At 54.1% G+C, this 26,952-nt stretch overlaps 1 protein-coding gene across 3 annotated transcripts; it reads left to right on the top strand.

Moving 5' to 3' along the window:
- Positions 1-10,367: 10,367 nt before the first annotated feature.
- FAM163A (family with sequence similarity 163 member A) lies at positions 10,368-26,816 on the top strand. Of its 3 annotated transcripts, XM_030495904.1 has the most exons (5): positions 10,368-10,943; positions 21,842-21,939; positions 22,432-22,454; positions 22,985-23,099; positions 23,781-26,816. In XM_030495904.1, the coding sequence occupies exons 4-5, from the start codon at positions 23,007-23,009 to the stop codon at positions 24,159-24,161; spliced, it is 474 nt and encodes a 157-aa protein (XP_030351764.1). In that variant the 5' UTR covers positions 10,368-10,943; positions 21,842-21,939; positions 22,432-22,454; positions 22,985-23,006; the 3' UTR covers positions 24,162-26,816. The 3 variants fall into 3 exon arrangements, with proteins under 3 accessions (XP_030351764.1, XP_030351765.1, XP_030351766.1); XM_030495905.1 differs by lacking the exon at positions 22,432-22,454; XM_030495906.1 differs by lacking the exons at positions 10,368-10,943; positions 21,842-21,939; positions 22,432-22,454; positions 22,985-23,099 and adding an exon at positions 23,427-23,525.
- Positions 26,817-26,952: the final 136 nt, after the last annotated feature.

Genomic DNA, 26,952 nt, shown 5'->3' on the forward strand with positions numbered 1-26,952 from the left:
CCATTCTATGACTATTTTGTTTTAATTTCAGCATTTAGGGGTGGTTTTGGATGTGAAAGGTCTAAAAAAAAAAAAAGGGGGGGGGGGGGAAGAGAAAGAAAATCTGGGGCTCATTGGGAAATGACCATGCAGAAAGCTGAGGAAGGAGACTGAAGCAGAGAGGTAAGGAGCTGGGCCTTTAGCAGGGGCTATAGAACCCTGCAGGGAGGTTTAGAGGTTGCCTGACTTCTCTGGTCCCGTGTTCAAGCTGGGGACTTGCCTCAGTTATCTAGCGTAGGGAGTAACTGAAACAGAGCTGAGGCTGCTCGCAGCTGTCTGGCGATGGAGCACTTGCCTCCAGCACTGCCCTCTCTGCCGCAGGAGTCCTTTTTGGGTTGCAGGGAGGTGAGAACTGTGGCTAGTCCTGAGGAGACCCCTGTGCCCTCTGCTGCCTGTCCCCGGGCTGCAGCGGGGGGCCAGCAGGCTGGAGGAGCTGTCACCACGTCCCTGCCAGATCACTGCTAGGTGGCGGCCGAGGCTAGCTCTCTGCTCCCTTCAGCCTAAAACTCTGCGGCTCTGGGGGGGGTCAGGGAGGTGAGGAGCTGAAGAAGATCCTGCTGGGTGGGCAGCATCCCCATCCCCGGCTGGGGCTGCCTCTGGGGCACAGCAAGTCCCGCAGCTGCCTGGAGATGTAACTGGGAGCTTTTGGGGATGGGTGCTATAGGGATCTGGGATGGGTGTGTGTTAACACTGGGAGCTTACATGTGTGCAGAAAGTGAGAAGTGAGCCTGTTCTGGGCTATTAACCACTGCACATCACCCTTTTTGCATGTTCTTCCTGGGTACCTGTGGGAGGTGGTGTGCAGGGCTTTGCTGCGATCCCATGCTGGTGCTTAACTGGTCAGGATATCTTTATTCCTACGAGTTTTTGCCATTCACGTGTCATCTGCAGGTGCTTAATCAGTTTTCTACACCCTTTCAATCAAGATAAAAGGTGTGTGAAGAACTGAAGAACTTTAACCCTCAGCCTGGACAGCACTCCCCCCCGGCACCCAAGGGGCAGAAAACCCACCTGGAGCTGTTCCCCTGCTCCCGGGTGACCTGGGTTGATCTTTCCCATCTGTGCGGCAGCATCTCCCTCCCCGGAGCAGCTCAGGTCATGTTTCTCGTGCCTAGCAGGTCCGTGTTTGTATGTTTGTTGCCTAAGGCGGTAGAAAAAGAGAAAGACGCCTCGGGGGCTGGAAAGCGATGCCGCATTCGTGTCCCTGCTCTGGGGCACCGCTGTGCTGGTGGCAGGCAGTGGGGAAGGAGAGGTGGCTGTGCCAAGCATCGGAAAAAACCTGAGCGAGACACGAGGGACCCAGCCCTGCAGAGGGTCTGATAAAAAGGAGGAAGATGTTCTGCTCTGTGACAACCCTGTCTCTGCAGGTGTCAGGTCTGTCCTGGAGGGGCTGGGGAATCCCCCTGTCCTCAAGGAACAACTCCATGGGGCACTGTGGGCCCTTTCACTAGAGTACCCAGTGTTCTGGGGCGGGCATGCATGCAAAGGGGTTCAAGCTCCTCCAAGGGAGAGCAGCTTGGGGTGGAGCTGCTTTCCTCTCTTTTGCCCCTAGTTTCCACCCTCCCCATAGCTGTGGGGCAGCCATGCAGAGGCAGAGGTTATTGACTGGGAGTCCCCCGGGCAGAGAACCAAAATGTTTAGAGCAAATTAAAAATTGAAGGGCAGCGGAGCTCTGCAGCTCTGCCTAAAAGCTGGGGTGAAGCAAACACCGGTGAGGTGTGCGCTCCAGGGACTCGCTAATGGACTCAGGTGACGTGCAGGGTCTGGGGTTAGCCCTGCCAGGGGGATGGAGCTGGGGCAGGCAGCTCTCCTCCCCGCTGCGGTGCTGTGAAGCGGGTGCTGGCATCTTGGAGATGGAAACGTGGGGTCAGCTGGGGCCGTACATGCAGAAGCAGAGCCAGACCTGGCCCAGCTAGAGAAGGACCCTGGGGTGAGAGTGGGTGTGGAGGGGGTGAGGAGTGATGCTCTGGGCAGGGATGTCATTTTGGTGGGGGGAGGCTATGGAGGAGTGTCTGGTGGTGTCTGTGAGCAGCTGCCTGGCCATGGCAGTAACCAAGTGCCTTGAGTTTTAAACGGGCTGTCAGGAAGCATTTGGCTGACAGGGAGGAGGCTGCAAAGTGACAGCTTGCTTTGGATGAGCAAAGTGCTGCGGAGGCAGCCAAACAAATGCCTCCCTCCCAGTATTCCAGCACACATCCGGGCTTGGCAGGGCTAAGGTTGGGGTACCCAAGCTACATGCTGAGGGCATGGGGGGTCCTGGACTAGCCCCTGCTCTTGCTGTGGCTGGTGCTAGCTCGGTGTGCTTGAAATTTTCCAGATCAATGCATCAGCCCATCCCTTCCCCGCCCCTCTGCACTTTTGGCTCAACCCATGCTTTACAAAGTGGGGTTCAACGCAGCAAGTCATTTGGGCTTAAAAACCAAAATCAAGTGCTTCTGACCCCAAAAACCTTTGTCTCTTTATTTTTAGATGTTTTTTTCACATGGAAATTGACTCTTCCTGCTTTGGTGAGGGTAAAAGTGCACTCAACCTTGCATCAGATTGTTTCATTTGACCCATGAGTAAATGCTTTTCTTTCCTCTGACCTGGAAGGATTTCTTTTTCTTTCCATTTGGCAAGAAAAAGGAAAAAGCTAATTCTCGGTACAGGTCACTGCAAAACAAGGTCTCTAGCTAGAGCTAGCTTTTCAGCCTGAGCACTGTGCCAAAAACTATCAGCTCTTCCCACTGCTCTTGAGCACATGCACTGGTCCCTGGAGTGGCTCCCTTTTTCTTGTGCTAAAAAGCCCCACTTTCCCCTGCATTTTGCTGGGAGCAAACGCTGCCAGGTGGGAGAGCAGCCTCTGGCTGCTGGGTTTCAGATGGGGATGGTGCTTGCGCCTTGCTGGCTTTTTGGAGGATGACTTAGCAGCCACCCCAGAATGGTTCCTACAAGCTTAACCCCTGCTTCATCTCTGCAAAAGCCCCTTTGGGTGGTCTGGGGGAGATGCTGAGACATTCCTGCTTGCAGGAAGGAGGGTGAAGGAGAGCTGGGGCAGCAATGCTGCTGGAGCATCCCTCAGGTGGGAAATGGGTCAGTGCTGCATTTCAGTTGAATCATGGCTGTGCTCTGGGGCAGATGGGGCTTGGTGCCAGCTGAAGGGTCTGTGCACACCCTGTCCCACAGAAACAGGGGCTGCGGGTGTCCTCCTGAGCACCCACTCGCATCTAGGTGAGACCACCCATCTCTTCTCCCATCTCCATCTTGGATGTGGCTGCTTGGGTGTTGTTGCCAGCATCAGTGGCAGTGCTCCAAGTGCAGCACCCAAAGGAGGGAGGGGGAGTGGGTTCTTATACAGCACATTGCAGGTGCTGTGCAATGCCTTGAGCCTACGAGCGGCAAGAGGAAAGGGTAAGCAGCTCATGGCATGGGCTGCCCTGCACCCAGACTTTAGGGAAGTAAAAGTACCATCCCACAGCGACCAGTTGGATGTGGGGCTGTTCATGTTGAAACCCTTCACCATCACTGCTGGTGTTGACGATGGGTTAGTAGGGCAAGCAAGGAGGGCTTGGGACAGGTGAGGTTCCCCCCAGTCCCTGCTGGCCTCACCCTGCGTGTGTGTGGGCTCCTCATCCTCTCCTGGCTGCCAGGAGGTTTCTGTTCTGGTTCAGCTCTTCCAAGGCAGAAGCTGATTGCAGAGGGGTTGCGATCTCACTTGTGCTTTTAATCCCATTGCTGTCAAGCTCCATTAGGAGGTTTGGCTTCATCTTGCTACCTCTGGGGCTGGGCTGCTGCTTGCCCAGCCTGAAATGAGGACAAGCCTGGACTATGCTGGAGTGGGCAGAGGAGGTAGGAATGCTTTTGGGGCCATCCTTGCCACTACTGCTCTCCCCAGTGCTTCCAGCTGTCCAGGGTGCTGCAAGGGGAGACTGGTGTGGCTGCTTTGGGAGCAGGGTGGGAAGGAGTTGGGGTGGCAGCAAGCACCATTCCCCAGGCACTGAGGGTGTTTGAAAACCTTTCAGCACTTGCAGCCGCAGCCCGTGCTGTTCTCCATGCCAGGAGTGTGGCTCCATTTCGGTAACCTGCTCACAACCTCCCCCTGCTCTTGTCACAGCACATGTGGCTGTGTTCACGCTGTGTGCAGCCAGGCATCCCTCTCCATGCTGCTGCATGTGGCTCTTAGTGCCTCAGCGGGAGGTAATGCATCTGGAGGAGGTGATTGTGGGAAGGGGAGCTAATGGGCTGAGCATCCTTCCCTACCTCGCAAAATGGGCTGCACAGCTCAGCAATGGGAGGGGAAGGTGCTGTCACTCATCCCTGCCCCAACCACTGTGAGCACCTCCTGGGATTTCCAGGGTGCTCACACTCCAGGCACACATGCTGCAAGGAGGCTGGGGGCTGTCTTCGGACCAATCCGGCTCATCATTGCTCTCCTGAGCTTGCTCACAGCAGTTTTGCAGCCCTGTCTGCCCATGGGCTTGCAGCTACCTGGGAAGGAGCTGATACATGATGAGAGCATGATGGAGGGCAGGGAAGATGTGAATACAGAGGAGACCTAAAAGCACCAGGGGCCTGTCTGGGTGGTCATCAGGGTAATGTCTCAATTTTACCCAACCTTCCTGCTCCTATGCTCAAGGAAAGTACAGCCAGGCTGGTGTTCCCACAGCCAGGAGCAGCCAGTGCTGGGGTTTGGCAGGGTCTGCTGTGTTGATTGTGGCCGGAGCATCGCTGTGAAAGGCTTCTGTGCAGCCAGGGAGGCTGGGGGCGCCTCTGCTGCAAAAAGAAGGAGGGGAGAGAACCTTCAAGGGGCTGCTGCCATAGTGCAGGTCTTCAGCCCTGCCCTGTGCTGGGGCTTAGGGATCCTGGTGCTGGTTGGGATCAGGTTAGCACCTCTGCAACCCCTGCCCCTTGCTGGTGCCCTCTGAGTGTTATTCTGGCCAGCACATGGGCCTGGCTTTATCCCCATGGGTTTGCCCTGTGCTGCTGTGTCGTGTGGATGGCTCGCTGCTGATCCCTGCAAGGATGCTCCAACCAAACTGCAGAGCTTGCGTTACCCTGAGCCTGGAGACATGGTCAGTGTACTCGTGGTAAGGCCACACTTGGCTGGAAGGAGTTAACTTTCTGCTCTCTCTGTCCTTCCTTCCCACCCCCCGAGAATCACCCAAACTCCTCCTGGGACCAGTGGGCTGTGGTGGGCTTGTCCCCACAACCAGGGGTGGCCCTGCTTGGAGCTGCACAAACCACACGTCCCACAGGGCATGTTTTCCCTACAAACCCAGTGCCACGGCTGTGCCTGCGGCGATCGTTGAGCTTCTGCCAAGCCAAGCAGGGCTGCGGCTTGGCAGGCAGAGACCCCTCAGCCGATCAATGCACTCCCCTGCCCGAGGAAGTCCCTGGCTTCCATGAGAACAAACCAGCATCATCTCCCTGCAGCCCCTCTTCCCTACCCGCGGGCTCTTCCACGGGCACCAGGGCAGGGTGAAACCCACAAGGGCTTTTCCTTGCTGGAGAGCCCTGGGTTGCTCACACGGTGCAGTGTTTCCTTCCTGGCACCAGGAAAAGCTGCTCCGCTCCTTCAAATATTTAGGCTTTGTGTTTGTGGGAGGCTGCAAGGAAAGATGTGGCTTGTGGCAGCGCTACACCTGCTAGTGATGGGGAGACCAGGAGCACTTTCCCTGTGGGACCTCCGTGTTGGCTAGGGAAAATCCTGCGTCCCCACAGCACTGGTCAAGGAGATGAAAATCAGCAGTGTTTTTTTAATTTTTCCAAGTTTTCCATGGGCACTGCCATTCTGGGAGACATCCCTGTGATTACAGATGATGGTTTTGTCCCAGACGTTTCTCCTTTCCCCTCTTTTTACCCCAAATTTGCCCAGACGCCCTGCGTGGAAGCCCACTTCCTTTGCATGGCTTGCGCTGTGTCTCCTGGGGAGGATGAACCCTGAGCGATGTGTTTACCCAGCTCAGGGCAAACATCCCAATTTTTGGCTGAACAGTCAAAAATATGACATGCGATGTTTTCCCCCATCCTGACTATCTTCAGGTAAGGTAAAGTGTATCCACAGCCCCTAGCAGGGCTCAGGAGCACACAGGTAAAGCTCCACACTGCACATTTGCCATTAAACGAGGAAAATAACTAAGACAGATGGTGAACAGCCGACAGCTCCTTAACTGGGCACTTCAAAATCACAGCACGGGGCGCAAAACAAATCTCCCCTGACTGCTCCAGATGTGACTTTAAGTGGCTCATAAATAAGAAAAGGCAGCCCTGGCCCAGGGCTGGGAGAGCCTGCTGTGGGAATACCAGGCAGCTGGGATGCTTCCTGGGTGCCTTGCATTGCACCTCGAGCACTGGGGATGTGCAACGCTTGTGCACCCCATGGGCTGCATGGATTTCCCCTCCATAGTTTCAGTCGCTGCATCTGGGTCCCCCTGGGTGCTCTCACTGCTTCCCATGCCCTGGAAGGGGGTACTGAGCGAGCTCCAGGAGAGAAGTTGAAATGGCTTTTGCTTCCAGGCTGATGATGTGGAAGTGGGATGGGTTATTACTGCCCTGCTGCCTGATTGCAGTCCAATGCTGGAACCTCCCCACCCTCGGAAACATCATTGCATCTCAGGATGTAAGATACGGAGGGGCTGAGCTTTAATGACATTTATCTGTGTTTGTGAAGGAGACAGCATAAGTCTCAGCTAACAATATTACTCAAGGCTCATTCTGCCCCTCCTCCAGCAGAGGAGGATCCTTTTTTGGGGAATGTGACCTTCCTTGATCAGCTCCCAGGGGAAAACAACCATCCGCCCCATTAAGTGGGTGCACAAGAGTCACCCCAGGCCTCTCCTCCAGCCCACCAGGTTGGGGGCATCTCTGCCATCCTCTAAACTTATTAGATTTGGGGGTGTGCAGCTGCACAGAGACCTCTTGTAGCACTGATGCATGGGCCTGTGCCATCCGTGGGTTGCATGATGGGCGCATTACTTAGATAATGGGGAGAGGTTGGGGCTGCAGGGTCGCCCCTGCTGAGTGTTTCTTGTGCAGTTGGGCTTGTTTTCCAGTGCTTGTGCAGGCAAAAGCGAACCCACCGAGGTGTATAATGACTAATCCACATCTGTTGGAATGTGCTGTGGAGGGGAAAGCTGTGCATTAACTCTGCACTCCCCAGGCAGGCTTGGGAGGCTGTGGGACATGCTTCTAGGGCCACGCTGGGAGGACACAATGTGCCCTGAAGTGAGGGCATTGCAGCGTCACATCCAGACACTGTAACCAGCTCTGTGCCTGCTCCTACACACCCAACCAGAAACACAGGGGTGCTGAAGGCTCTGCCTGACTCCCAAGGCCCTTTCCATGTGCAAATGCCTCCATTTGCAGCCCAGTAGTCCTGTTCTTGAGTGCACAAGGCAACTAAACAGCTTCAAACCTGTGAGGAGCAGGCCAGACACTGATGGAGATGGCAGTTTGCACTATCAGGCTTTTTATGATTGATACAGCTGCCCCAGGCTCTGCTAAAAATGAAAATAAAAGCAAATTCCAGAGTAGAGCAAAATAAATTTCCATGCTAGCAGTGGCAGGTTCAGCTGATGAGCATCCTATGGCATCAGTGTTTTGGGCCAGTGAAAACGCTGGCCTGAACAGGAAGGAAATTATTGATGTGCTTAAGTCCACGGATATAAGATGTAATAACACAAGGGCAGGCGCAAGCGCCAGGCTTCAGGCACATGCCGCATCTCTGCAGCGTGGCTGTGCCTGTGTGTGCACATCCATAGAAGTCTTGCAGGGTTTCCATGCGTTGATATTGCTGAAGAAAGACCTAAACAAGGATTCGCTGCAAGTATTCATTCTAACAAATAAGGAGGTCAAGTATCAGTGTGTGACAGTGAAGCCTGTAGGCTTAGATTTTTTACAAGAGAGGAAAACCAGAAGGGAATAAAAGTGTTTTATGGTATGTTTTAAAACTAGTCAGTAAAATCCTTTTCGGCGCTGGGAAGAAGGAGTCTTATAAAACTTACACGAGCTTCCCAGGCTGACAGGAGTTTAGCTGCAATACTTAAAAGCTTTAAAGTCAATTGTGCACGTGGGTACTGCAATGTCTGTGGAGGGTGAGTTTCTGGCAGGTTTACTATCCCTGTGCTGCCAGGGTGCGTGTGCACCCAGGGCCTGAGTAGGCTGAGCTGCGCCAAGCTGCTTGTGGTGCCCCAGAGGTGGCAGGCACCAAGACAGCAGCAAGGCAGGGATGCTTTGCAGGTGCTTTGTGTTGCCCTTGCCCCAGAAGAAACTGTAATAAGAACTTAAAAGGTATTTTGGATCAAACTGCTGCTCAATTTACCAGCAGTGCTAGCCCCAAGCACTCCAAACATGACATCTGGGCTTCCCAAACTAAGTGTTTTATTTAAAACCACACTGACTGAAAAGAACGACTAAGGGTTTAATTTTCTACCCCACTGTGGAGCATCTGGCTCTCCCATTTCTGAGCTTTTCCCAGCTGCCACAAAGGCAGGAATCCCACCTTTTGTGTTCTGTTTGGTTGCCTGTGCACTGCTTTAAAAAATAATGAAATTACAATAGGAAACATGGCTTGGGGGAGAAAAATGAGACCAGCAGCGAAATCACGCAAGCTGATAACCCTGCTTGCCAGAGCAATGCTGTTTCACGTTCGCTTTGTTGTGATCTTCTGCAGCGCCTGCCTGCTTTGGGCTGGAGCCACGGGGGTGATGGAGGAGCATGATCTGGATCTGGGCAATCTCAGCCCAGTGTTATCCAAGTGACTCCTTAATCCTAAAGAAACTCTTTTCTGTGTCCGTCCATGGAAACAGCAAAATGTCAGTTCCTGAATTAGCTGTAATAATGCTTCCCGTGGCCCTGGCAGTGCTTTCCGAGGGGAGAAGTGGCTGTCCCTGCATCCTGGGCTGTCATCACCACCTTGCATCCTGCCCAGAGCAGCCCAGGAAATTAATTTCTCACTTCTCCTGGCCTCCTACTCCTCTGGATGTCTCTAATTCACATCCCTCCGGCATCTCTGAAGCACAGCTAAGGGAAAATGCACCTCTACTACCCTCTGCAGAAATATTGTGTGCTCGCCTTTCTCGTTCGATGCTGCTCCGTATTTACCAGCCCTCTGATGTGCTGGAGTCAGTAATGAAGATTTCTTTATCGGCAGGAAAACAGGGAGGCGTCTCCTGGCCTGGCTGTGTGCGGGTGTACGTGTGCACCAGGCAGCCCTGCGCCCGCAGCCGGCAGGCACTTAGGTCCTGCGGCACGGAGGGTAAGTGCTGTGTGACAGGATCCACTTATCTCGCCTTTGCATTTCATAATTCATCCTGCCCTTTTGCTAACAGCGCAAAGCCGTTTGCATCCAAACGAGTGTTTATTTCCTCCCGACTCAGCTCTGCCACTGGATCCTAGGGAGAAATCAGCAGGTCGGGCTGCTGGCACTGGCAGCGAGCAGCTGTGAGGGCTGGGCTGGAATAACGGGGAGAACAATCCATGGACAACGGGATGCCCTGACTGATGGCGAGAGTGACGGAGGAGAAGGTGAGTGTTATTTTCTCCCCAGCTTTACAGCTTGCTCTACAAGGAGGAAAAGTATTGGTGGTGTCCCTTACTTAGAAACGGAGAAACTGAGGCACAGGAGGGTTCAACTGACTTGCTGTAGCTGAGTTCTTGCATTAATCCCACCAAGCTGCACTGCCTTGCAGTAGCTCTCATGGCCCATAAAGACCAAAATCAGAGAGAAACAGATGAATACATGTTCTCCTTGCACAGTAACCCTCACACACACAGCGGTCAGCTCGGGTGCAAGGCATGAGATTCGATTATGTTTATCGTAGCTCGCAAAGGTGAGCGGCTCTGTTTCTGAATGTGATGCCAGCTGTACCTTCTCCAGCTTAAACTCTTGGTTTGGAGCTTTAAAGCTTCCCAACAGCTGGAAACCGTTACTGGGGGCAAAAGCCTTCTATGTGCATGTGTTCATGCCTCGCCAGTGCCAGCAAGTGCTTGGGGCCATACAGCGATGGGCCGGGCTTCCAGCAGAGCAGGCAGTGCCGTAATGCAGCCAGCCTCACGCTGGGAAGCCGATGTATGTTAAAAGGTCAGCTCTCTTTTACAGAGAGTCGTGGGGAGGGGGGTAATCCTGGCATCCTCGCCCCCAGCTCATCCCTCTCACAACAGTGTGACGGGTTTTTCTCCTGGCTGTTTGCAGTGCCAGATCCCTGCCTGTGCTGGCAGCCAGAAGGGTGTCATTACCTGGGACATAGTGGAATGGATGGAGCAGAAGCTGGAGCCTCCAGACCCCTGGTACGGGGCCGAGTCAGTGGTGACGGCAGCACCGGGGACACTGACAGGGCTGGGCGTGCTCGGGGGGCTGCAGGACCGGCGCTTGGGGATGCTGCAAGTTAGATAGTGCCTCGGGTGCTGCAGGGCTTGGCTTTGGGGGTGCCCTGGGGGTACCCGGGAGTCTGGAGGTACCATGGGGATGCTGCCAGTGTGTGCCCCCCCGGGCAGAGCTGCGGCACTGGGGTGTAGCCGGGGGGGCTGAGTGGGTGCACCTCAGTTTTCCCGTCCCTGGAGCGGGCACCCGGGCGCTGAGGGGCCGCGGCCCGACGCCCCAGCCTGGCTGCCCCGCCGCGGAGTTGGGGGCCCGGCCGGCGGCTGGCCTCCCCTGCAGCAGGCGGGGCGGGGGGCGGCAGCGCCGGCCCGGGCAAACTCCTCCCCGCTCGCCACCCGCCCGCCGGCCGGACCCGCCTCGGCGCTCCCGCTCCTCCGCACCGGTGGTTCTTCTTCTTCCTACTATTTATTATTACCGCCGCTATCACCATCGCTGCCCTCCTCCTCCGCCGCCGGTCCTGCCCCCCGCCCGGCCCACCCCGTGCCCCGCCGCCGCCGCCGCCGCCGGACCCGGCTCCGCTGCCGCCCGCTGCCCGGCCGGCGCCCAGGTACCGCTCGGGCAACCGCTGCCCTCTTCTCCCGCAGGCACTGCAGCTTAGCAGAGGGGTCGCCTCAAGGGAAAGGCTTTCGCTTGAATTTGGGGCTGCGGTGGGAAGGGGAGCCCGGGCGCGGGGTGCGCTGCGGGCCCGCCAGGCTGGGATGCCCGGGTGGGATGCTCCTAGCATCCCGGGGCTGCACTGGGGCCCTGCACCGCAGCCTTGCCCGGGCAAAGCTCCGGGGTTGTGGCTCTCTGCAAGGTCCTAACTTATTTTCTGAGGGCTGTGTGGCCCAACTTTGTGCAGAGCTGGGGTTTTTAAGTGAACTCTGCTGGGGTGGGTAGGACCGAGTTTGCCCATCTCTAAACCCTACTCCTGCACAGCCAGGTGAAGTTTGGAAAGTCCTAAGCCTGGAGCTCAGCCTCTTGCTCTCAGTGGAAGCCTACAGCCTTGCCATTCAGCAAGGACACGAGGGCCCAACAAATCCCCAGCCTCACTACCAAACCTCTCCGTGGAAATGGTGGCTGGCTTTGCTGAAGTGGAGGAAATCAAATCCTTTTGTTTATTCCGAAGATCTCTGTTTTATCTCTCACCGTGCTGCGGTAATTAAAGGAGACCTGCACTCGGGTTATTTGCTTGGTATTTGTTTTCTCCTAAGGTTATGTTGGAGGTTTTTATTCCCTCCAAGAGGGCATGTGGAAACATTTAGTGTTTTCAGCTGGATTTTGTTAGTGTGCTATTGATTGTGTCTCCAGCAGAGAGATTTTCTAAGGTGTGGTGGAATATTCCACCCCAACAAAGGCTTGTATTACCAGGAGTATTTTTTTGCCCTCTCCCAGCCTTACCCCTCACTTGTCCGAGTCACAGTTTCCCTGTGATGCTGTTTGGGGGTACTGGGTGTACTGGAGCTGCTGGTTGGCATTTGGTGTCATCCCCATGGGGTCCAAAGGGCTCTAACTTGGGCTTTGTTTTTCCTAGGAAAGGCTTTTTCACCTGTTGAAAAGCCAAGAGGGGGGAGCAGCAGTAGGCTGCTGTTCTCAGAATTATGGTGAACACTGGATCAGTGAGTCTGATCCCCTTCCAGCGCCATCTCCGCTGGGATGTGGGATCCTCTCCCATCTCTTTCCAAAGCACTGGATTTCAGCCCGACCACAGGCCTGAGGACAGCTGGCTCCAAAGCCCTGCTGAGGCGAGGCAGCCTGGCACAGCTCTGCTTCAGCCAAAAGACCTTTAAGAGGGTGGAAATCAGGTGCAAAGGATTTTCCAGTTGGAAAACTCTCCTCTCCAGAGAAGCGCCCAGCATCCTCCAGCCATTTTGTGTGGGAGCATTTTGGGTGCGCAGACCAGCAGGAGACCCAGGCAGCTGCCTGTCTGTTGGGAAGCATCAGGATGGGTCGTTTGGAGGAGCTTGGCTCCCGGCTGGAGCAGGATCACCCACCTTATCCATGCTCACGAAGGGGAGCACAAGAGCTGCTCCCCATCCCAGGGTCTGCTTTGTGGCCATGCGTCAAACCCGGTAGGCCCCAGGGCAAGTGGCAGGCAGAAATAAGGTCAGGCCGTGCTGTTCCTGTTGTTCTCACCCCATCTGCCTCCCCCTTCTCTTCCTTCTCCTGCTCTAGCCTCCACCCCAGCTGCCCCCCATCCCTCCTGGCGTCTCTGTCCGCCTGACCTTCCCTGTTGCTGCTTTCCCACCAGGATGAAATATTTATTGAGGCTCTGTTACTCTTGTTTTCTTGAAAGCGAGTTTCACACTTCATTTGCAGGAGACATTAAGAGACTTCGCGGCGGGTTTTCCTTCTTGCTGGGCACGTGTGATGCTGTGTGCGTGACCATCCTGGCCAGCCTCGCTCCTGCCTGAGCAGGCAGCACGGCCTGGGTGAGGTGGAGCATCTCAAGCAATGGATGAGTCTGTATCCCCACCATATGATAAATAACTGGAAAACAAAAACCTGGTCTGAAATCCAGCAGTTTAGCTCTGCAGAGCTGACCCATCTGTGCCTGGTTGCATTGCACCTTCTTTCCCCGTTTGGGATACAGTGGGTAAAAGGACTGTGAGTGGTCTCGTGAAGCAACTGTGTGTGAGATTTTCCTATGGCTTTATGGAAAAGTTGCTCCTGGACCTTATTCTGGAGTGACTCTGCTTGGATTTACTCCAGACGTCAGGATTGGGTTGGATGCTGTGTCCGTGCATCAGCCCAGAGCAATGCACGGCTCTGGTTTTCCCTGGGTCTGTGCAGCTCACGGGGCTTTGGTCCAGTATCCATCTGGATGGGCTGTCCTGCAGGGATGAATTGTTGTTGGCTTGGAAAGCAGAGCTGTGGCTGAAGACCTGTGCCTGTGCCATGGGGTTGCTGTCACCAAGTGGGCTGTCTTCCTACAGCACTGTGTTAGGATTGTTGCGGGTACTGCGGGCATCCGAATTGCAGAGTGAGAAAGGGGCACGTGGCTCTCCTGTGCCTGTGAGGAGCAGCTTTCTAGGGGGAGAAAGCTGCAGGTTGGTAACAACTGATCTCTCTGGCTGTGTGGGTGACAAGGGCAGGATGGGCTTACCAGCAGGCATCCTGGGGATGGGGATCCCTGGGCGTCAGGGTGGTTATAAGCTTCCATCCCCATGGGTGTCATGGCTGTCACTGGGTCTGCATCCCACGGGGAAGGACGAGGTACATGGGCAGAGCCATCTGGGTCACCAAAAAAAGCAGAGGAGGCAGACCCCAGAGCTCCTCATGGGTGGTGTCAGGGGCAAGGGTGTACCTACATGGCAGGTAGTTGGGTTTTGGCTGGTCCTCTCCCAAGCGGGGTGTATTTTAGCATGACCACTGTGTTCTTCCCAACTCAGGATGCCCCTGAGGAGCAGCTCATCCCTTCCCCATGCCATCCCCAGCTCTCTGCCAGGGCAACCTGTCGTGCAACAGAAATCCCAACCTGCTGAGCAACCTGCTCCCGCTGTGAGGTCCTAAAAGCACAGGGGAGTTAAAAACACATGTCATTAAGGCTGAGAGATGGCCACCCCCTGAAATAGCTGCCAGCCTGAGGCTCTGGAGATGGGCATCCAAGCGCTGGGGCACATTGTGTCTCCTCCCTGGAGCTCGGGGATGAGCAGCTGGTGACTACCATTGTGTCAGGCAGATGGAGGCAAAGGAAGAGAAGAACAGAGACTTTTCTGGGTTGTTTTTTGGAACCTGACCATGAAGCCACGCTGCTCAGAGCCAGCAGCTGGCCCTGCTGTCTGGCCCCACCAAAAAGAGACAGTCTGTCTGCCTTTTGCTTTCGGGGAGGCATTGAGAGCCCTCCTGACTGTAGTACTGCCACACGTGGGAGGCTTCTCTCTCTGTATTGCTGCCTGAATGCAATTAGGCTTTAATGAGTCATTAAAATAAATCTCTGTTTCTACTCCAAGCAAACATGCCAGGGGGATGCTGACAGTCAGAGCAGCAGGTCTTGCATCATGCGGAGGAAGAGGCTGCACTTCCCTGCACCCTTCTCCCCAGGTCTGGGCCCAGCACCCTCCATCTCTCTTCCCCATGAAAAAAGGATGTTTCCCAAGCAGGTTTGCAGCTACTGCAGGAGTGGAATTAAATGATAACCAGCCCTAGGGTTGGGGTTCTTTCGGAGGAGCAGTGGTCTGAGGGTTATCTGCTCCCTGATGCTGACGGGCACTTGCCCACCTAGAAGTAGTCAGAGATGTAACAGATCCCAGTTTTTGGCTCCTAGATTGTTAAAGATGCTGACGGCTGATGGCTGTGTACCTTTTAACCCATATCTGGATCTGGTGGGTAGCTGGAGGAGATCTCAGCAGGCCCTGTGGCTTGAGAGGGGTGTACATGAGGCAAGCACTGAAATAGGAAAGGGAAGGTGTGGTGCGTCACTGAGAGACATCCATATAGTTTTCCTAGCTGTAAATGGAATTTAAAGAGAGCTTGTGAGCCAAGAGGGATGCTGGTGGCCCCTCTCCTCATGAGCAGACTCAAAGCTCATCTTCCTTCACTCTGCCTAACTGGTAAATGATCCAGTTACCCCTGAGGATCTTTGCTAATTTAATTCCTCCCCTGTGGCTGTCCTGTTGGCACGCTTGCAGGTGGGAGGGCAGATGCTGGCAGGACATGGGGGGACATCCCCTGCATGTCCCCAGGGAGTAGCATCCCTCAAACACACAGTCGCTGTGTCAGCTACTGGCCCCATAGTATTATGCAGGCTGCAGGAGTTAAAACCAGGCGTTGAGCAGGAGAATTTATTTTATATTAGCAAAACAGGTAAGTTGGGTGATGTCAAGGCACGACAGATCCACACCGGCACGACTCGGATGGCGATGCCCAAGTGTGCTGTGCTGGGGAGGGGTGCTGAAGCTGATAGGATTACAGGGGCTCCAGCCTCGACCAGAGCTTTTCCCCCAGCTTTGCTTTAGGGAGCAGAAATTGCTGCTACATGGAAAGGTTTTGCACAGGTTGTTTCCTACGCCAGCCTGGGAGGAACTGGGACAGGGCAGCAAGGGCGGAACTGGGTGGGAATTTGGAAACTGGGCAGAGGATTTTCATGGGAATGATGGAAATGAGGAGGAAAGGGCGAGATGGCACCAATGTCCAGAGCAAGAAGGGAGATAACAAAGTGGTGCCTTGGAGAGGAAGCTGTCCTGGGGTTGATTCAAAGAAAGCTGGTGAGAAAAAAATCTTTAGTGGGAAACTCGCTGCTGTGCTCGATTGGATCTTGTTGGGGATGCTCTGGACTGTGTAGTACAATGCTTCTGCTGGATGGATGCACCTCTTCCAGTATGTACCTGGGATGAAGATGCATTTTGGGTCACTGAGTCCCCTGGTGGCATTAGCCCCACTGGAGAGCAGAGCATGCGCCTTCCTGTGGTGGAGCACCGAGAAAATCAAACTGGGGAGAAGATCCTATCTCCACAGGGTGTGTTTGCAGTCCCTGGGGAATGGAGGGATCTGGCCAAGGTCTTCATCTCCTTGCCCTGATGGGAAGAGCCTGCTGGTGTGAAAATAAATGGGTGCTGAGGAGGTGAAGGTTTCATCTTGGAGCAGCGACGGTGCCAGAGAAATACCGTCCCAGGGCTGGGAATGAACAGCAGAGCATCCTCAGAGGGAGGCTGGCTCCATCACACTGCCGGGGAGGGTCTCCAGGGTGTGGGACCATCAGGATCCTGATCCATCACCTGGACCTTGCTCCACCCTGAGACCTCAGTGTGGAATAGCCGGAGGCTGAGAGCTTTTAAAGAAGTCCCTGCTGCCCCATTTTGCTTTGCTGGTGCCTTCTCACCTTTTCCTGGGCAAGTTCTGGGAATGCTGGCTGATGCAGAGGAAATACTTATGCTGTGTTAGTGCTTTACCACAGGGTTGAAACAGTCGTGGGATACCTACACCAGCGCAATGAGCTTGTGCAAGCAACAAGAGTGACATCGAGGTGAAGGAAATAACCCTTCCTGCTCCTTTTCATGCTCATAAGGATCCATCTCTTGTGCTGTACACAGTGAAAACCCAGGCCATGCTGCGGCAGGGGGATCTAGGGGCAACATGGGGTGTAAATCAGATTCAAGTCCTTGCATTCCAGGCCCATGTTCACAGGGGATCCATGACATAGCAGTATCCAGCCTGGGCTCCAGCTCTCTGCTGGCTGCGGCCATAGGCATGGTCCTGAGCCTTTAGTACTTACGTGCTGCAAAATGCTCTGTCTTTTTGGCAAGGGTCCGTCTCACCTGGGGCACACCCAGCGCTCTGGCTCTCTATAGCATCGCTCTGCTCTCCACATGGTTGCTGCTGCCACAGCTGCTCATCACAGGGGATATTTGGGTACTGAGAGGGATGGTGCCCACAGCAGGGGGTAGCTGGCCAGCGGTTGGATGGCTCCAGAGAGCCTGTGGGGATCTGATGTGTGGGATAATCTCAAAAGCCCTTCTTTGTGTGACTTGTCTTGATGCTGCCAGTTTTGTCCCTGGTTATTTTGGGACCACAGTGGAGCAGCTCCCTGGCACATGTGCCTGAGCTTGGCCATGGCTTTTGCTGGAAGCAGCCCCAGGCGGGACGTTGGGCACAGCAGCAGGAGATGAGCCATGTGGGTAAGGCAAAGGACATTTCCATCCCGCATCCCACCACGGGCTGCCCGTGTCTGATGCCTTCCCTGTGTCCAGGGCTGCACCACCCACCGTGGCTGCTGGCCTGCACTGGTCTGGAGCTGGCCGAGCAAACGCAGGGAGTAGGAGGTGGCGGGGATGAGGAGGGAGGTATTATTTTCCTGCTCTGGGTTTTAAGCCATCCTGCAATTAGGAGGGGCTGCAAAGGGGTGTAATTGTATAGGCACTTGCCTAGATCCAGATGTAGCCCTGGCCATGCTGTGGGCTTTGCAGTATCACATTGATGTGTGTGCTTGGGGGGGACAGAATGGAGTGATGGTGTCTTCCATGTCCCTCCGTCCCTACGCATGGGTCCAGTTAATCCATGCAGGCAGGCGAGACAGAATCTGAATAGTCACTTAAGGAGATAAAGGTCAGATGAGACGCTAGAGTAAAGAGATACTTGTGTGATCTGTGCCTGAGATATCCTAGGCTGCAAAGCTGCCCTTCCTCCAAAACTCTGTGAAGTGCTGGGAGGTCTCCCTAGGACAGGGGTGTGGATGTGCCGTAGGGTTCCAAGACGTGCTGGGACTCTGCACACGAGGCACTGCTACAGCCAGAGATCAGAAGGGGATGCTTGGTCCTACGTGGCTGTAAAGGCAATTGCCACTGGTGGGGAAGGTTTCCTGGGCTCCTGCAGGGCAGGATGAGGCCCACATGGGAGAGAGTGAAGGTGGGTTTGGCAGAATCTGACAGCCAGGAGAACGGATCTCTTAGGCTTGATGGGTGACGGGAACACAGCATTAGCAGCGGAAATGCAGCCCTTTGTGCCCACCCAGGAGCTGGGGTCTGGCTGGCAGCTTCCACCCTGGAAATGCTTTGATTTTTGTTAATTTCAGTTAGTATCTTGCCTTTTCCACAAATCTTTGGCAAGAAAAGGTCTGGTTCCAAAACTCCATTGGCATTTCTTCTTTCCCATCCCTTAGCTGGAGAGAAGCAGGGCTGGGAGGAGGTGGTGGGGAGCCCCAGGGAGCTGGTGTGGCTGGTGGAGGGAACGCAAGGGCAGGTGTGTGGCAGGGTTTTTGGTTTTGATGACTGACTGCAAATCACTGCAGCCTCAGCTGCGGGACAGTGCTACCTCTGCAAGCTGGCTGTCCTTGTGACACCTGGGATGGGGTGTTTGCTGTGGTTTCCCTTCCAAAACTGGTGGGCTTGGGGCACTAAAGAGGCCACAGCACAAAAAAGCCTCAGGTAGGAAATAGGTCACACAAAACCCCCTTTCTGCTGGGAAAAGCCTTTTTTGGTGTTCTCTGCAGCAGGCGGATATCCGTTTTCCCAAGTGCCACTGTGATTTCTGTCTGCAGGCTGGTCCAACTTCAATCACAACTTGGGCAGAAACCGTCATGAAGCTCAGTGCTGCTCCTGGAGTGTTATTGCTTCAGGAGGGAGCAGGGCTGCTCCAGTCACCCAGTGTCACAGTTGATTTTTATGCCTTAAAGATGCTTTTTCCTCAATATATTTATAATAGAATATCAGAAGTCAGAAAAAGCTGGCCCCGTCCCACCTCCCCTTCCCCCAAAATGATGGAGCTTAAGTAAGCTTATGTGCTAGGGTAAATCAAAGCAGCAATTTGTAACTCCAAAAATCAGTGTTCTCAGGGCCTGGGGTGGGCAGCAGTTCCTTGGTGGTTTGTAATTAAAAGTTTAAAGGCTTCAAAGTGACCCAGTGGTTTGGGACCTGGGCAAGAAGCCCCAGGGCGCGTGCTGGGGCTGGAGGGGAGACGCTGGGGGGCTGTTGTCTGGGTGCGGCCCCCGCATCCTCTTGCACCCCATGTTGCCATCGCTCTTTGGGTGAAATTTCATTTGGCTCATTTTGGGAGAGAGGGATCTCGTTATTTCTGTTTCCCAGGACTCAGCTTGTCCCCTTATGCCTTGCAGCACAGAGCATCTGACACGGAACGAGTTTTCAGGGCCTCGGCCCTCCCTGTGCACCCATCCTGCCCCATGTTCTCCCACCTCACCAAGGTTTGCAACCATGGGTCAATCCACCCAAATCCCACTGCACTGAGCCTGTGCCCTGTTGTTTGCTGCCATAATCTGTTTTGAAAAGGCAGCCCCGATGATGTTTTTTCCAATTAGGCCCTGGGAGATGATTCTGGTAAGGCAGCGGCTGGGCTAATTCACCAGACAGACATTTCATTGAATTAGCCCATGAGCTGCAGAGCAAAACCGGGAGAGCAGAGCCCAGGCTGGGGCAGGACTCACCACCAAGGTTCAGCATGGTCCTCACGACAGATAGCTGTGCTCTGCTGCAGCCCAGGACCTGCTCCCGAGCTCTTGTGGTAGCGTTTGACCCTTGCTGGGTGGCAGGGGTGAGCTGGGGCTGGTGGAACACGCAGGGTAAGGAAGGACAGGAGTTTCTCAGCTGGGCTGAGAGTGCTGGCGGCTGGCAAAAAGCTCACCATTGACTTGCAAGCTCTGCAAATCTGCTGTGGACGTCATTGAAGGAGAATAAATATAGAAGCCTGAGATGTGCCACTCGTTCCCAGAGTCACTTTTCAGGCCGTAACTTTGCGGTGTGAGGCAACATCAATTAAAGAAAATGTATCTCTGCAGCAAGCAGTTCTGCACGCCGGCCTGGGGTTGTTCGATACAGCCGGGCTCCCTCCCTGTGCCCGCTCCTGTTCCCATCAGGACAGCGTGACACCCCTGCATAGCATCTTGCATTGCTTCCCAAAAACCGATGAGAGGCCGGGAAGGTAGCACAGCCTGGCTCATACAAATCTTGATTTTATTCTGCAATGGTTTGTACACCGTAGGGTCCCCATGCCTGCTCTTGGGTCATAGCCCCCTCACCTGAGCTGCCCAAGAGCAGGTGAGAAGCAAGCACCAAGGCATCTGCTCAGCATGGAGCATTTAAATCTATAAACAACTTCCAACTCCCTTTTTAAGCCAGAGGAGAAATGGGACTGTGCCCCAGGGAGTTCGGCTTCTGCATCCCCCTGCAACGCCTCTGCATCCCATCCCGCTGCAGGAACAGGAGCCTCAGGGTACAGCCCGAGGCTTTTAGTGACCCCTAAAAGTGTACAGCCTTCTGTCAGGATGCGGTGGTGGTGCCCAAACCCAAGGGGAGCAGAGCCAAAATGCCCCTTTCCCAGCAGGTTGGGATGTGGGTGGGGGGATGGATGGAAAATGGACGTGAACTGATCCCCAGTGGCAGGGGTACGGCTGCTAGGGCTGTTTTGTGGCCTATGCAAGAGTGGGAAAAGGCTGTTGTAAGTTCCTTTTTGGGCATATTTACCTTATAATTCCTAAGACCCCGATTACTCCTGAGACTGGAGCTCCTGCTCCTTCCCTGGGAGGTGTTGCATTCCCTTCTGCATCCATGCAGAAGAGAGCTGTGCGTTAGAGAAGGCTGTTTATTATAGACACAGAGTAGAAATGAACTGCAAGGCTGCCGGTGAGCAGGATTTGAGGCGGGGAGGAGAGTAGAAACTTCTTCCTCTCTGAAAGCCTCACCTCCAAAAAGATGAGGAAAGGTAGTGCTTCTCTTCTTGTTTGTTTTCATTTTTACTTGTTTCTTTTTTTAACAGTCCCTATTTTAATAAGGAAGAGCCTGGCTGCTAAGCAGGGCCAGTGAGACAGTGACCCTGGCAGCCCCAGAAATGGAAATGCCAGAGATGGGGCACGTGGAAGCCTGGCTGTCCTTGAGGCAGTGCTGGTTGGACATGTGGCTCTCAGAGGTGACCAAAGCATCCCCAGGGCTGGTCCCTCCCTGCCCGGGGTTGTTCTCCAAGGCTGCCTGCTCGCTCCAAACCTTGGGCTAATTGGATGCTGCTCTCCGAGCTCTAAATCAAATCACAGCTCCCATGAAATGAAGTTTTCTGGATGCGAACAGCTGCCTGCATCATCCATCACTGCCTGGCTTGCAGCGTGTCCCTCGTGGGGGTCATTGAAGGTCAATGTCTGCCGTTTCCAGCTGCCCACTGTCAGCTTTTCCCTGTTAAGGATGGCACCTGGGGAGGTAATAACTCCATTGAAGGCTCCCTGGTGTATCCCCCCCGGGGTCTCTGGTACCCCTCACTCTTGGCAGTGTTTCAGGGTGCAGGTTGGTAACAGAGTGTAGGAGCTGAGTGTGTTGGTCTCTATTATTAGCTCTGCTGGGTATGGACCTATTGATTTCTCAGGGCTTTTTTTCCCCCCTTTGTTTTGTGTGCGAGAGCAGCTCGAGGAGGAAATCCAATGCGTGCCCTCCTTTTGGCTTTGTACAGGATCCTTCCAAGAGCTGAAAATCGATTTGTGGCAGGCAGGATCCTGCAAATCACCGCAGCAGAGTGAGGAGGGGGGTGATTTGGGGAGGACGGGGTATCCCCATGATGCCCAACAGCACATGCAAGAGCAAGGGGTTGGGGCAGAGTTGGGCAGGTCTTGTCTGGAAGCTGCCACTTCTCTCTCAATTAGGGCCGCATGGTGAGCGGGTAATTAGATCTCCTCGGCTGCAACCGGCTGGCACTTGGGCCCTATCAATTAGTCTTGCTCTGGGAGAGGCACAGAGGGACGCGGGGCTGGTAATGAAATGTGGTTGTGCCAGGTATTGCCCAAGGGTGGGAGTGACAGGGGCGATGGGTGCACCCACTTCTGGGGTGCAGGTGTCTCGCTGAAATTGCAGGTTTTGGGTGTGGGATTCTCCTTTCCTGGCGGTTTGGGTTTACCCACCTTTGCAGTACCACCTTTCCTGCTGGTCTCCCTGAAATAAGCAATTTATTCAGCTCTGCTGCAGGAACAGAGTGGGGACGGGGACACTGGGCAGCCCCCTTGAGCTGACGGTGGGTTTTTTCCCTTGTCCTCTCTCCCAGGTCTGCCGGCATCTCCCCGTGGCCATGCACCGCTGCCTGTCCCAGCTGGCCATCCCAGTGCCAGTGTGACCGTGACGCCCTGCCTGTCCTTTTCCTGGGTAGGTGTCTGTGGGGTGGCAGGGGGGTGCTGGGGAGAGCCCCTTTGCCAGTAGCACCTAAAACATTGGCTGCTTGCACGGTGATGCATCTGCCTCCCCCATAATTAATTTTAAAGAGGAAAAGGCAAAGTGCTGACTAAGCCAGGCCTTTGCCCTGTGAAGCTGTGTGATTCACGAGCTGCTGATGGCACAGCATTGTCCTGTGGAGTATTTCTCTGAGGTCGGGAAATGCCTCCTTTCCCTGCTCCAAATTAAAGAAAATAATCATGATAATTACCATCATTACCATCTGCAGGACTCAGAAATATTTTTGCACCATGCAGGGTCCCAGGGGCACTGGCACATGCTGAGCGCCATCCCCATGGGACGCAGGGGTGAAGCGGGGCTTCCCGCAGGTCCCATAACAAGACAAGTTCTCGGGAAGCAGGGAAACACGCGTGGGTGAAGGGGCACTGTCAGGCCACTGCTAACCTCTCCCTCCACTTCTTCCAGGTCTAACGCCTCCGTCACTGAACGTAAGTAGCCCCCAGGTGCCATGGCACAGGGATAGTGGTGGGAGCTGCTTGGCTCATGCCAAGCCCATGTTAGACTCATTGGTGCCTGACAGGCAGCTGGAGTGCATTTATTCAGCTCAGACTGCCACAGTTGTGGAGTTCAAAGCCTTCCCTTCGGCTTTTCCTGGTGGAAACACAGGTTTGCTTCTGCATTTTGAAGCAGAAGCTGTATTTTCTGCGGACAGGCTGGAAATCAGCCCTTCTGGCTCAGCAAGGGGGAGGCTCTGTGAGTGGACCGTGGGTGTTTCCCAAAGACCCCAAGCCAGAGGCAGCAATAACAGTGAGGGGACATGATGCTGCATCTCAGGTGTCCTCTTGCTAAGAGGAGGAGAGTGATATTAGGTGATAGTTTTCTGGTTGGGGTGGGAGGAAAAAGGATGTGATATTTTGGGATGCTTCATGAGTGTCATGTCTGTGATATGATGATGAAGTCATGGTAGGTGACTTTCATGTTCTGGGGTGACGTGTGGCCCTGTGGCCCTGCCTTTCAGAGTTTGATGGAGAATCGGTCGGATGACAGCAGGAACTGTTGTTATCACCGGGGGAATCCTAGCGACAGTGATCCTACTGTGCATCATTGCCGTGCTCTGCTACTGTAGGCTACAGGTGAGTGCTGCGGCTGTCCCCATCTTGCCACAAACCTCAGCAGTGGCACTGCTCCTCAGGCTGAACTGATGCTGCAGGAGGGGTCTCAAAGGGCATTTATTGGCTGTGATGGACAGGATGTTGAAATACCATTTCCCCCAGGTACTGCAGAGTTATGTCCATTCCTCATCCCAGTGCCAGGAGACTCCCCTAAGGCTTTTGAGGCTCTGCAGTGCTTGCTAATTTAGGTGTAGGCTTGGCTTGGGTTGCAATACCAGACTGAGATTTTTGTGTTGTTTTTTTTTTTTTCCCACTGTAAATGAAATGAGGAGGCTTCCAACAGCTAGCTACAACCTCCTGCTCTTTAAAAGTTAATGTGAAGTCTGTGCCATGCAGCAGTGTGATGAAAAGCACAGCAGTTACTTGGAGGAGTTTCCACTTGGCATGGTAAAATACCTTCCTCTTGCAAACCTCGGTGGGAGGGGAGAGGACGAGTTCCCTGGCAGCTACCTGCTCAGGTCTGGGTTTTGTCCAGCTTCTGCTGCTTTTCAGGACCGGGTACCAATGGAGGAGAGCAGCAAGAGGCAGGCAGAGGGTTTCTCTGCCAGGGGGATGAAGGGAACGGGGATGTGGCAGGGCAGGCTGTGAAGATGAATCCAGCTGCTCTGCTTCCCCTAATACAACCCTTTCCCTTTCATGCAGTACTATTGCTGCAAGAAAGATGACTCTGATGAGGAAGAGGAGGAGGAGGAAGAGGAAGAGCCCGACCTTCCCATGCACTCTCACCTCGGTATGTGCAACGCCTGCAGTTCCCACATGGTGGATGGCCAGGGCAGCCCCGCGCCCCCCACAAGCGAGCTCAACCAGCATGGGGCTCACAACTACTGCCCGACCTGCTCCCCTTACGGCTCCCCCTTTTACATTCGGACTGCCGACATGGTGCGCAACGGGGGCGAGAGGGTCACCTACACCCCTGCATGCTACAAGGAGATAGGGCCACCCATCAACATGGCCACCCTGCAAAGCTACCTGGTGAGCCGCCACAGCTTCCCGAACCCGCGGGCTATCAGCACGGAGGTGTAGTCACCATCACCACTAGCACAGGGTGTTCCCGGCCGGCACCCACTCGAGGGAAGGGGCTTTTCACTTGTCTTTGGAGGGGGGTCCTGCAGAGAAGACCCCGTAAGTCCAGCCCGAGACCAGTACGGTCCTCCTGCTGAACCACCCAGCGCAGCTAAGTTTTACGGGCAAGAAGACAAGAGAGACCTCGAAGGCCAACATTGAACCGGTCACCTCCAAACCCATCATAAGTGTCATTATTATTCTACTCTATCTCCTGAGGGGACTTGTCTAACGAGGGCTATGTACAGTACAACCTAATTTAATTACCCCAGGATCCCCAACTCCCCAAGCCCAGAGCAAGGCCTTGGGTGTCCCCATGCAGCCACCTGAGGCGATGCCCGCCACCTCCAGCATGCAGAGCGATGCGTGACCACCCACCAGCTGCTGCCCCTGGCAAATCCCACTGCTGAGCTGGGAATGGCAGCACTCCTCGCCGACGGGAAAGCAAAGAAAGGAAGATCCGGATCATCCTGCTTCCCTCGTACTGCGTTAATTGCCGCTAGCAGTTAGCTTTCATGTTTGAGTGTAAGGTAGGACACCTTCTACCACCCGCTTCAGTCTTTGCACATTCTGAAGAAGTTCACAAGATGAATTTATATCACTGCCGAGGGAGGCAAAGTTGCTCACAAAACCATTCACCCACACAAATGGTCACAGGATGATCCTTCTGCAGCCAAAGCCCCCACCTCTTCCACTCTTCACAAGCTTTCTTAGGAGTGATTTTAACTTGGACCCATAAAAATAGCAAGATTTTACTTATGGGAAGAATTGCATCCCTAAATAACTGCAGTTTTGGTCACCTTCAGCTTTCAAAGACCTAGCCAGGCCACCCTGACAGCTCTGGACAGCCAGAGGAAGGTTGGCTTTAGGATGGCTTTTGCTTTTGACAGCAACAGCAGAGACCACCAGGTCACATCTCCTCCTTTGCGGGGCCCACAACTTCCCATGGGAGAGTGACGTTCCATTGGTCAGGATCCCCTCTTCTGCATTTGGAAGATGAGGGTGCAAGAACCAAACTTGGGTTCACCGGCTCTGTGGCTGATAATGACAGCCAGTGACTCTGCCTTTCTGCAAAAAATGAATGTGGGAAAGTTCCTTCTGCCTCCATAAATCAGATTAGGTGAAAAATTACTAAAAGGACATCTCCATCGTTCACAGGCACTTCCGTAGCAACTGGTGCAGGACCACTCGGCTGAGCACTTCACAGTCAATGCGGGGAGGAAGGACCTGGTCAGCAACGATTCCCACAGCCCTGCGGATGCTATTGGAGGCAGTGGCAGGAAATGCTTGCTATGCCTTTGCAATATAGGGTACCACTGCTCAGAAATTTGAGTGGTGGATTGGGGTTTTTTTTCACCACCACAATTTAGAAATCACCCTGCTGCTCACAGAAGGATTTGGACTTAACATCTCTTTTCATGCACAGAAGTAAGTCTTCGCATAGAGGCACATGCTACATGAGCCTTGAATGTCTACGTTATCAGGCAAAAGGCTAATTCACACTTTGGACCTGCCCATGCCTTGGCACCTCTGCACCAACTACCCGAAGAAAGGAGACAGACAAATGCGAAATGTGGTGGCAGTCGTTGTAACCAAACACCTTACCCCAGCCTGCATTTTACACAGCCTTTCGTGCAAACTTTATGCACCATCTCCCCCACCTCCGGGCCTAGAAAGACATTGTATTTCCATTATTCTGAGACTCAGCCTAGCTGCATTGCTTTTAGAGTCTCCTTCCATTCTCCAAATAGTGATACCAGGTTTTAAATGTCCTCTCACATTAAGGGCAGGCAGGAGGGAAGACCAAAGTTAGCAGCAGCAAAGCTCTCTGGATCCCACTGGGCAACAGTCCATAGCTCCTACTGCTTCCCATCCAGCCAGTACATCTTCCTGAAAGTATCTGGAAAAAATATCTTGTGTAAGTTGGTAAATCCCGTCCTTTCCCACTAGAGCATCTGCTCAGCTAGGTCTCATCCTGCTGGAAGCCACAAGAAGTTAGTATGTCCCAGCGTGATCTGCAGGCTGCCACCTGCACGGCTCCACCAGACGGCCCTGTGATGCCATCGCCTCAAAGGGCGCAGAGCCAGCTCATGGGCATGGCGGCTCCCAGCATTCAACTCTATCTCTTGGCATGCAGCAAGACTTCCCACCACGACGACAGCACATGCCAGGCCATGACCTCCGGAGGGTGGGAATAACGCAGGGGCTTTTGCTTGTGCTTCCTTTCACCTTCCTTTTCTGGTGAAAGGAAGGCAACCGCATCATCGTCACACGCACATGAAGCATGACGTGTCACTGGCTAACGAGGTGCCAAGGCTGGCAAAGCAGTTCCAGAGTAGCTGGATGGCCAAGAAGAGGGTTAGCCTCACAGGCAACACATCCTCCTGGGTCTGGCACAGCTACAGGGAAACGGGCGAGTCTGAAAGGGCTGGAAACACAGGAGATGCAGCTGTGGGTTTGAAGGCTTTGGGGATGGTAGAAGAACAGGATGGGGTAGAAGCAGGGATCCCAGATTTTTTCAACTTCAGATTCCTCCTGTTATTATTCTATGTCTTCGTTGCTCAGCTATGGGTCCAAATTCAATGTCAGAAATAAATGAGGACTTTGAAATACAAACCAGGAGTGGTTTCTGTTCTTTGACAGACAACACGAAATGGGGTTACCTGCTGTTGCCTGGAAGCTATACTGGTGCAAGAATTTTTCCTCCCCACCCTTCCTGCTCCTGCTTTTGTTCCTTGTGTCCCCCCTCCTC

The sequence above is a fragment of the Strigops habroptila genome, chromosome 8 (assembly GCF_004027225.2).
Source record: "Strigops habroptila isolate Jane chromosome 8, bStrHab1.2.pri, whole genome shotgun sequence".
Taxonomy (NCBI): Eukaryota; Metazoa; Chordata; class Aves; order Psittaciformes; family Psittacidae; genus Strigops; species Strigops habroptila.

What these genes read in the sequence shown, in the direction of transcription:
- FAM163A (XM_030495904.1), top strand. Translation starts at nt 23,007, where the DNA reads ATGACAGCAGGAACTGTTGTTATCACCGGGGGAATCCTAGCGACAGTG. An exon ending in TCTGCTACTGTAGGCTACAG is followed by an intron (nt 23,100 to 23,780) that starts GTGAGTGCTGCG and finishes CCTTTCATGCAG; the next exon opens with TACTATTGCTGCAAGAAAGA.